The 12,054-nt window shown below is 32.8% G+C and overlaps 1 protein-coding gene across 1 annotated transcript in view; it reads left to right on the forward strand.

The window, feature by feature from the left end:
• Positions 1-3,203: 3,203 nt before the first annotated feature.
• LOC137931692 (uncharacterized) overlaps positions 3,204-12,054 on the forward strand; it is an 86,194-nt gene continuing 77,343 nt past the window's right edge. The window contains exon 1 of the mRNA XM_068775175.1: positions 3,204-7,240. Coding sequence (XP_068631276.1) covers positions 3,553-7,240 — 3,688 coding nt within the window. The 5' untranslated portion in view covers positions 3,204-3,552. The remainder of the gene's footprint in view (positions 7,241-12,054) is intronic.

Here is a 12,054-nt window from a genome sequence, read left to right on the forward strand (position 1 = left end):
TCTGATTACTGTGTTTATTCCATTAATTTTAAAAAGTATTAAAATTTATTTTTTGTTGATAAATCCTGTTGATTTAAAAATACTATTTAAATAAAATTTTATATACTAAATTATGTATTCACATTTTAATGGTTTTATTTTATGCTTATTATGCCTTATAATTGTTATGCTATAATTTAATGCTATGTTATGTAAATATATCTTTTTTATTGTGAAATTATTGAGAAAAATGTATAAGCATATTACTAAAACTTAACAGAACGCCAAACATAACTAAATTTCAATGAATTAAGAAGGCTTTAAGAGTATCACAAACAAAACCGGAGGACATGATAAAATAACTTTTCCGTCGCACTGAAATACACGTATTACAATTTAATAGTTATTGGTTTTAGATAGGAAAGGTAGAAAGGTTATCATTTAGTATATGACACGTGTTTGTTTCATAAACGTAGATTAATAAAAATAACAGTATTCCCCTTCATAGTCACGCAGTCGTCACGTTCACCTTATAACCCATTGAATAGCTGCCAAAAAACTCGCTGCCGGCGCTATCTACGGCCGCTTTGGCACACTAGCCCGGATCTATGTGGCGATTATGTCATGCGTTACAATACCGTGCATCCGTTTATTTTTCCACGGTCCTCGTGCAAACAAATACCATCAGTTTTATTGTCACGTTAAAAAAGATGCACGATTGAATTTGCGCGATATTTTTGTAAGGTCACCTCTGCAGTTCCCAGTGTTTTACAAAACATATTTATACGGTTTAATGCAGTTATTGCCGGTGTTTATTATGATACGTCATGCGCTGTACTGATTTAAATTCGCTTTGTAGAAAGGCATCTTGACCTATATCTGTTTCAGAGAGCATAATTTATTTTCGCGAAGCTCTGTGAAAATAATTTTAATATTTTTATAAAAGAACATTCAAGCGTAAAAAGAAATCTGTGACTTCATCGTTGTTATCTTTCATCTGAAAGTATTTATAAAAACAAGAATTTATACACGTCATCGTAAGCAACTTGTATATAGATGCGACAACTATATTTGAAGGTTAAAGTTGTATCACGCTTTTAATTCAAAAAAACTGTTTGTATTTTGTTGCAATAAATTACGTATTTCATTTAACTGTTTTAACATAAAATTTAAGTGACTATTGCAGATTTTACGAAAAGTAGCAAAAAAGTGCAAAGTTTATTGATGTATGTACGTTCTTGTAATCTATAGACACGAAAATTTTCTTGTAATAGACCAGGTATATAAAGATAAAATGGAATTAGCGGTATGTACTTGGATTGGCAAGTAGCAGTGGGCAGGCCACTAAGCGTGGAACAGTTGGCCGTTGGGTCTTTGACGACTTGGAATGGAGAACACGGATTGGTAAGCAAATCATGAGACATCCACACACAAGGTGAACAGACGACCTTGTTAAGGTCATCGGAAAAACTGGATACAGGTTCCGGTTTCAACCGGTCTTATCGAAAACTGGAGGAGCCTACTCCCACTAATCGACGTGCAACGGCTGAAATAGTAATGATGATGACGCTGCCTCACAGAATGCTGGACGTGTTTCGAGTGACAACCCAAGCCAAGATACTTTCCCAGAGCCCTTGCTCACATTAATTCCTAGGAGTGTCTGTCTATGCTTTTCATAAGTTTTTCACATTCTAATTCGGTGAAATAAAAGATATAAAAGGGGTCACGGACATCACGCTTTGTTAGCCTCCCGATGTACTAATTCATAAGGTTAAACCTTATTAATAAAACTTTAATTCTATTCTGAAACGATGAATGAAATATGTGTACATATATAGATGGATTTTTTATATTTAATAATTGTGTTTAAGTTGAATTTTAGTTTTATAACATTAAATATTTTTATAGTTTTCTAAAACAAAATTCAACGATGATAAGAGTGTGTACAAGAAAAAATGTTACTTGTTTAGAGACAAACTTTAAAACAACAGTTGCCATGTATTAAGAGAATATTATCTCAGTTTTGCATAAATAAAGTTATATTCTATTAAAAGACAAACTAAAAATGATGAAAGATAGAGTCCACTCGGGACTTTCACAAACGGGGAAAAATCTAATCTCAGCTATTTTTTCTTTTGCGGGCACTTATTTATCAGTATTGTTGACATTAAAAGTTGTAGTTTTAAAAAGAACTTTCCGGTTATTTTTCCGACTTGCGTCTTCAAAACTTAACGAGTCTTAATTTTTTCAGACGATCGTTAAGTTAATACTACTTTCTTTAATAAGCTTATAGTCAGCGGTCTTCATTTAGTATATTTTCTATCTCTGTAGTTCTGTTTAAATTTAATTGAAGAGCTACCTGTTTTTCTTGGCGATCTGAATTTAATTGGTTAGTACCCCGTACCGCTAAGGTTTTTTTTCTCTGTCTAAATCTCGAATAATTTTAAATTTCTTTAATGCTACAATATTCAAACGTCAGGAATATTTTTAGATAGAGAAATTTAAAATACCGGTAACAGTACTTTTTTATTCAGATATATATTATCTACATATATTGTATTTAAAATATTGACCGGTATTCCTCTGTTTCTGACAAATATCTTACATATGTTGTGGCTTTAAAATGAAGTATTTCCCATTTTTATTTTATTTAGAACTGTTATAGTAGAATTATCGTATTTATTTTATATTTAGTGCATTATAATTAATAATGAGTTTCGTATTAATTTTTGATAATAACTGCACTACTTGCTATCATGAAATATTTCGTATTTTATAACTTGAGTAACAACAATGTAATAGTTATTTGTTTGCATATAGAGAGAATTGTTTTGCAAATTCATAACATTTCTAATAAATGTACACACCAACAAAGTAACACTTTTTCACTACTTTGTATTATTTTTAAAGTAAAACTTATTGCGTAATACTTACAAATGTTAAAAATTACCGGCTTAAAAAATATTTTAATGTATTTAAAATTTATTTCACGTAGTTTCCTTTTCCAAATTAGTTTACCTATTGTGTTTCAAGTTCCTCGCCGTTATACAACCCCTAAATGTATTGATAACTATGCGTATGCAATAGTAATCAGCAATAAATCGATTTACGGAGCGTCGACTGATAATATAGACGCTTGTTAGTGTGGAGCGGCCGGTACGGACTCCCCTCACGGCCGAGAGCGGACCGGCGCGAGCGCAGCACTCGCATACACGTCTCCGCGTAAAAATAAAGTCCGCGCCGTGCTCTCGCGTACTTTAACCCATTTATAATTATTAGTAAATCGCAGCACAGGCGCACGACTGCTATTACCGCCGCGCGCTCGCGAAAAACATTTTAACGTTCAACGAACATTGTAACGGTTCATATCACGCTGCTACAAGCCCTTGCGTAATTAAACTAGGAAACGTCACTAAACCTCTAGCGTCAACGTTCATACGGATCGTTTTATTTAAAACCGTGTCTCCTACGTAACAGATGCTGATATCTTGAACATTGAAACAAACTGTCCAAACTTTAATGTGTGCTTTGTGATAGTGTATTTTTGTGTCAGTGTTAATAATCAAGTGAAATATGCCAGAAAAGCCTAAGAAGCGAAAAAATAATAGAAATAAACGTAAAAATAAAAATGGTCGTGGTGAATTCAATTCAAACAACAATACTTCTAGTAACGCTATTGAATCTCAGTCTACTGGAAACATAGATGAGACAGGAAGAAATGATGTTAATTTAAAGGAAGAAACAAGTTTTATAGAAGAACAAATATTTCAAACGACCGCAGACACAGATATGTTTAAAAAACCTGAAAGAAGCACGTCTCATGAAGTTGATGAAAGTGTTCGTTTAGAAATATTAAATGTCGAAAGCAAGGAATGCATCAAAAATAGTAACATGTCACAAATGATACATAAAGAAACCGACATTATTTGTAAATCACCGATAGAAAATATTGAAAGTAGAGGATTAAAACTAAATAGTAACAGTCCAATAGCCGCACATACGAGAACAGTTGAAGACACGTGTAACACATATATCGTAGAATCTCCTGATCAAATAAAAAGAAATAAGACAAAGTTATTAGGCGATAAAAAAAGTAAAAGTGTTGATGATGACGAAACGCCACGAATCATTGAAATAACTGATGAACACTCTTCCGTATCAAATGATTATAACGTGGTCGATGAAAATTCAGTGTTAATATCTGATACTGATTCCGATATAAAGTGGGAAAATACATTTGATATAGAGGAACATAACTTGCCGAAAGTGGAAAATCCTATCATAGGTACATTGTCTGTTTCGAGTATACCCCTTACAGTAGCTAATTGTGAACAAGCCAAATTGTTGAGTGCAGAAGAAGAACTATCGCTTCGACGTTATCTACAAACATTAAATTTATCAACTAATCCCTCAACTTCTTTAGAAATAAAAACCGAAATTGAGCAAATTGTTAACAGTGAAATAAAACACAGGCTACGAAAAAAGGGCTTGACAGATGAGGCTTTTTCACAGAAACTATGCGCTCCTAGAATATTAGATGTAATAGATGAAGAGGTAAGCGGTGAATCTTCTGTGCATTCACGACGACACTCATATTTAAGCGATAAAAAGAGTGATAATGAAGAATTAGAAGACGATGTCTTTGAACAACCTAGTAGCCGTTCCTCTTCGAAAAAGCAAGCGGACAGTTTCTCAAAAAAAAATTTTTCGTCATTGCAAAAACCTCAAAAGTGTGTTTTAGTAGGAGCAAAGCTGAAGGAGCCTGAAATTAGTGAAGCTCGAGGTGGTTGGACAGTACAAACAGTTGAAAAAATGACTGGCGCCGAAATTGTGTATTTGACTGATTCGTCAAGTAGTACTAGTTCCATATATGACGTGGGTGAAGATGCGGAGAATGACCATGATACTGATGTAACAATCCGTATGATAACACCCACCATAGAAGTAACTGACACGGAAAATTTCCTCAAGAAGACATATACTTCGGATAATAGTGACAACTTAAAAGATGTCGATACCGCTGAAAATAATATCTTACTTCCTTTAAAATCCAATGAATCTCCATCAAATAGCGTCGACAAAGTCTGTAGATCTGACGAAATTGAGAAAAGTACACACGAAGTTGTAGTGACTACTACCAGTAATTTAAAAACAAATTTAACTGTTAAGGATATTGATAATGTCAAAAATAATACTGACTGTTTAAATCATGATAAAACTAAACTTGATAATACAACTGGTCCTGCATTAAAGTATGAGCATAAACCTATTTCTTCGCAACATGGTCATGACTATGATTTAGAAATGAAAGTTTTGAAATGCGAATTAAATGATGCCATTAATAATTTAATTAAAGAAGTTAGTGAAGCTGAAAACGTGGATGAAAATTCAAAAGAAACTTTCTCGAGACAAGATTCTTCTAGCAGTATATCATCATCACAATGTACAGCTATTTACAATCCTAATTCTTCACTTGTTGACATAACCAATAACGACGAATCGTGTCAATTTGGTAAAGATTCAAAGGAGGTATTTACAACAAGTCATGTTAATGATGTTATTGAACGTATTACCAATTTACCAGAAAGTCAAAACAATATTGTTCATGACGTTAAACAACCGCAAAATTTGCGAGATATGTGTGTCGAAAAAATTTCATCTTTCCCTTACGGTCTAAAGATATTAGAAGAATTGGCTAATGTTTCATTACGACTACAAAGCGCAAATAATCTTGAAAACGATTTTGTTGAAGACGCAAAGTATTATGAGGTTAATAGAAAAGAAATTAATAGAAAAACAGATGATCAATTGAACGACAATCTGACCAATAGGAAATCTGATTATAACAAAGAGCATTCGGTAAAAATTATGAAAATAGAGAAGTACGCCCCACCTCTTCCACCTCCTCCGATTCCTCCTCCGCCTTTAATACCAAGAAATTCATCTTTAAAAAAAACTCAAGACAGTGATTCAAGTTTTGATACAAAGACTATTGAGAAACCTTACATTTGCTTATCGCCTTCTCAGAAAATGCTAATGGAAAAGACTAATACTGTTTTTAGTGGGCAAAATGTTGCACAAACAGATAGGAGCGAAAAAAATTCAGAGCGTGAAAATATAGAAAATCAAAAGCAAACCGTCAAAAAGCATTTAAAATCTCAAACAGGAAGTCGTTTAATGGCTTTAATACGTGATCCTGCTATTTCCAATACGATAAATACATCTCTGAATAAATTTGACGATAAGCGATTATATTCAGAGCATAAAATTAAAACCGATTGCATTCAAACTTGTAAAAAATACAATGAGCCCACATCGAAATTTTGTACGGACAACTCTAAGCCTATTCCACCACCCAGGCCAAGAAAACTAATAACATCGTTCTATGAAAATGACACAAGCTCTGATTTTGCAGAAAATTCATTTAAATCCATGAAGAAAGAAAAAAAGTTCTTTCATTTTTCTACAGGTAATTTAAGTAAAGAGATAGAAGATGATATCTCCACTATACAAAACTTGCACAGAAATTACATAAACCTGAAAAATCATAAGAATGATGTAAACAGTCCGCGACGTCCGTCATTGCCAAAAGACTTATGCGATCAACAAATGGAATACATTCGAAAGAAAGAAAAAGAAGTAGAGGCTGAAATTCGGCGACTTGAAGGAGAAAAATTAAAAACAAACAATAAAAAGGGACCCAGAGCTCCTATGATAACAGAGAAAGAAATTATGAAAGAAACAGGTCGAAGTCCGAGTCAGAAATTATCTACAAAAGGAATGCTTTGGAATACGCAAATCACAGACAAAACCAAAATTTCTTCTGTATTTAGCAGCAGTCAAGAAGAACTTTTACGAGAAAAAATGTACTCTGAATATTTGAACGAAATCGCAGAAAGAGAACAAAGAAAACATCACAAGGTTATTAAGATTACAAATACGCCCTTACCAACAGACGTTAGGCTAATTTCAAAAAGTATGTCGGCATTGGATGTTGTTGATTCTAGGGTAAATAACAGAATAGAGGAGGAGTTTATATCGAAGGCAAGGGAAAGATGGGACAAGCTCGGAATTAGAGACCCGGAGAGTGAAGACGAAAGAAGTAATGAAATGAGTGTATATAGGGAACCAAAAGTGATTGAACATAAAATAAGAGTTATTGAGGCAGGAAAAGAGAAGGATGTCCATAGATTGCCAACTCATTTGCAAGAATTTGTTACTTTTACTGCTAAAGATAAAGAACAGGATGCCGGGCGGACTGGTGAGTCTAAATCGGAGGAACAATCTACGCATGTTGTGATCCTATGTGCAGTGATGTTATTAGTGTTAGCGATTGGACGCCATATTTTACGTTTGTTGAGAAACGCTTAACTGCAATTAAGTTTGTAATCAGTGTTTATATTGAAACTTGGCTGTGCTACTAACTCATTAGAATTAAATGTTGTGTGTACCAATGCATGTGTGTTCGTTTAAAATTCAATAACCAAATATTCATCAAAACTTTTATAGTTCTGCATATTAGTTGATAAATCACGAATACTACTTATACAGAAGAAAATCTTATTTACCATCCATAGTAAATATATATAAAAGGTAAGTAAATCCCGTAAAACCTTTGTAGTATATTATTATTTAACGATATGAAAATAATATTCCGTCGATAGTAAAAAGTATTGTTAGACAACCAGTAGCATTTTTTTAATTAAAAATGTTTTTGTAATGTTGTTAAGATTGCTCTTTTTAATTCAAAGTGGCCTTGTGCTTCCGGAATTTTCATTTATATTCTTTAAACATCTTAAGTTAACACCTAGATAATAATTTCAACCAATATTTCAATATTTAAGAGTGATTCGTTATTTTTACACAGAGGAATAAACATGTTGGTGCAAATATTCATTAAGTGTTTGTCATTTGTTGACAATACTCGTGCCAATTATTAAACGCGTAGACTTTACATTGTAAGTCAAGCTGCAAACAAGTTTCTTAAGCTTCTCCAATAGGTGTAGTAGGTAAATAGTAGTCAGTCAGATGTTCATAATCAAAAGATCACTTGATAAATTAATCGTCGAGTTGAAAACAAGCGATAAGGCAATGCAGGTGGAGATTATAATTTTGTAAGAATTAGATAAATGAACATGATATGCGGACTATTTGTATAAATTCCTGTTATGAATAAGTTTGTGTGTAGATGAAATTCAGAACTTTATGACCCGGTTCGCGTACATTTCATCCGAATCGTTAAATCCTCGAGGCTCTCCACTTGTGCAAGAGCGTCGTCCGTGAAAATATTTGGACCGTCTATATCCGTAGCAAGAAACATTTGAGTCAAAGTCGTAACTGCATTATATTCATTACTTATTGCTAAAAAAAGTTTACATATTTTAAAAAAGGCACATTTATTTGTACTTAAACAGTTTTGTTTCTACTCGCTATTTTCACGAGGTTATTTGAACGAATAAAATAAACTAGTTAAAAAAAATAATTCCTTTGAGCCGTATGTCCAGTGCGATATTTGTTATGGTACTAAAAATAAACCATTAACTTAAATTGTATTTTATTTAACGAAATCTAGTAATTTATTAAATGAAAGTCTACATACGACGGAATGATGAGAATTTACCTATCGACTACCTGTCTTATTGTCATAACACAGTATCTATATTTTCCACTCGGTCGCAGAAGAATGGCTTAAGAACACAATTAGATAGAAATTAGTATAAAATTTAGCACCTTTATGATGGCATCACATAAAATTACGTGGGTACTAAACACTTTCTGAGCTCAGAAGAGTTCTCAATAATTTTAGACGAAAATTTTTGTGACAATTTTTGGAAACGTTTTTAATATATTATTTAAAGAGGTATATTCTCGAGGTTGGAAATTTATTTACATTATCACTGAAAATTCTTTTCAAAATTCTAGTAGGATTCTTTAAACATTTATCTTTTTTAACATTTTAAACTCTCTCAGTTGTCTGCAAAATAGTTACTGATTATATGAAGACTAGAGAAAGGTTGAAACATGTTTGTCTTTTTTTTCTAGTGCTGACCTTGTGTACATAATGTTATTGATTCTTTAATACAACAATAATACCCGGTGCTGGAATCGAACTCAAGTTGTCGGATTTTAATTTAGAAATTAGTAATTGTACAGAAATAGCCCCAGCCGTCAACAATCGGACACGGTGCACGGTGGCCTGGCGTTGCAAATCCAGTGCCAAAATGTAGGTGTAGTTATACTTGTTCATGACGCTACGTTCAGTCGTTAAGACGGGAGTTGTTGCAAAGAGAAATTTAGCTCGGCCGAATGTGCACAAGCCTATAACTTCCGTTCACGTCAAACCCATCTGGCATATGTATGGATGCGTATTATGTTACATGGTTTTTTATTATTTGCAATGTCAATTTTTTTTTATTTTATCGTTGAAAAAAAAGATTATGGTTCAATAAAAATGGTATACTAGAGTAGGTAGTTTGAGTCAGTGGATATGGGTAATGCCTGGTAGGCATTGAACAGTTTTTTCCCTAACTAAAATACCTTCACCGATCACCGTCAGCGACCCGCTTAACCGGCCATGACGATCGTGATCAGTCAAGCCTCTACAATATTTACCGTTGTTTTCCTTATTATGCTTCCTCTTATTCTCCGTTGTTCCATCGGTAAATTATCGTTCACTTTTAGTGTCAAATCTCTCAACTTTTTAACACTTGACATCATCATATTATTTTACGGTTTTCTTATGTGATGAACAACACTGCTGAACATAGGCCTTCTTCAATGCCTGCAGCATTACGCGGCACTCTATTTTCATCATACATTCACTTCTGCTAATCAAGGTTTTTATGCATCTGGATAGAAACCGTACTATACTTCATTTCATACGCGGCACCCATTCCAAGACTTTCCTAGTACAACTGCTGCCACTTCCACGACTGATACGAAGCAACCCATAACAATTTGTTCATTTTAAATTTTAGTTCTGGGCATAGATTTTAGTTACATAATTTTAATGAATATTAAAATAAGTGAGTAATTTGTATATTTTTTTGTTGGTCTATCAACGAATGCTTACGCAAACTAATAATTATTTTTTTGTTACTAACGATCTAGTCCAAAAGGAACATGTGTTCCATTTGACTAATCATACGCGTCATCCAGGAGATAATTCGACAAATCAGGGAGACAACAAAGAGAGGAACGTCAAAGAGCCCGCGGTCATGCCGGAAGTGATTTGACTGCGGATGTGACGTCATTGTAGGGGGTCGCTTAAACTTGACAGGCGTACGTAACAGTAGTGTGTTTTGCGGGTCATGCATATACACGATGATAATTCCTTGGAATTAAAAATTTCACAATACGGGTTACAATTTTAAAACTTGAATTAATATTTTTATGTGAAATATAAGTCTTTAAGACGTTTCCATATAACCTACACTTATCAAGTTCAATTCGGCGTATCTACGGCTTAATCGAAAATAATGTAGGTGTTGTTCTGTTGACGTGAAAGAAATTATCCTTATCAAAACACACGTTTGCTTACAGAGATATGCACCAAAATTTTTGAAATTAAACAGATAGAAACTAATTGAATCAAACCGCGTGTATCTAAATGATATTACTTACTACAGCGGACTTATCTTGGAGATCTATTGAACATTTACTAAAATCTAATAAAAATAGCTCACATGTAAAATTACGTTAGAGCAACAGTTTTTATAGTATCAGAGATTAAGGATTCGATTCTTGACGGGAGCATGCTTTGTGTAAACTATATAAGATGACCATTAATTATAAATTTTATTTTAAATTATAAAATAATTATGGAAAACATCGTGAAAAAACGGAATTTCTAAAAGTATGCTTATTACTCAACAGTGGAATAATTACTGAGCAAATACTAAAATAATTTCCGTAGTGATTTTGTGTCATCAAATGCTATTACGAATATGAATTTTATTACTTTTATAAACTACATAGTTGTAGTTTATATGTCAAAATACATTTTTGGTATTGCATTGACCAAAAAAGGCTTATAAACTATTTCAGCGTAAACTTATAATTTTTAAAATCTTTAGCGCCATCTATGATTGAACCTAGAAAACTAGTTACTGGTTGTACATGGTCACCGAAAGATGGCCATCGATCTGACCAATGATTATTTTTACGAGTTTTTTAATGTTACGAGTACAATAAGCTCTTCTTAGTGTACTTAACATTATTCTATTAGAATTATATTTTTGTACCTATCAATTTACTTCATTTAATAAATAATAATGATTTATTAAGCATCAATAACAAATTTTTTTGACCACATAAAAAAGATTAAAAATAATGTATAACAATATAAAACCTCGAAAATTCGTTTGAATTGACGAACGTTGTAATAGTTATATTATATAGATCCTTTTTCTCATCATTAATATCGCCATTTTATGTCTAAGTATATATTCTTTGCAAAAAATACTTTTAGGGTTTATGGCCTTGATCGTCACAAAAATAAGATTTCCCTATAATAATAGGAGCCCTCATAAAAAGTTTACAGCTGCAGACCCACGTATCTCCTCTAAATTAGCATATTATTTGAGTATTACGGATATTAAACTCGATTTTTAAAACAATAACGAAACATTTTTCAATGGAGTTTGAAAATATACGAACTTTATACGTCAATACTTAAATAGAAGATTCTTTGAGATTCTCAATTGAAGTCATTTTAACGTATAACGCAAGCGTTATATACATTGCCTTGCTTATTAAATCTGTAGGTAGGTAGTAAGTAGAAGGTAGTAATTGTAGCTTTAAAAAGCATAGCTTAAGTATTATTAAACGTTTTCCAAAAAAAAAAAATTAACTTATGTAACAAACCTATTTTATCTAAGTCCATACATTGCTTACGTATACGTCGTAAGCAAAATTTATTTCGGCATGTAAACAAAAAACTTCGAAGAACTCTCTCTAATTAAAAGAGCAAAGGCAGTTAATGGGCATGTGAATAATTACACCTACATGTGTAAATTAGGCTCTTTAGGTAGCCGGTTCGGACGCCGCAAATCCCGGATAATTAGTTATAAATCC

Source organism: Battus philenor, unplaced genomic scaffold, assembly GCF_028537555.1.
Source record: "Battus philenor isolate CCGP_79_NKW_IND1 unplaced genomic scaffold, ilBatPhil1.0.hap1 SCAF_8, whole genome shotgun sequence".
Lineage (NCBI taxonomy): Eukaryota > Metazoa > Arthropoda > Insecta > Lepidoptera > Papilionidae > Battus > Battus philenor.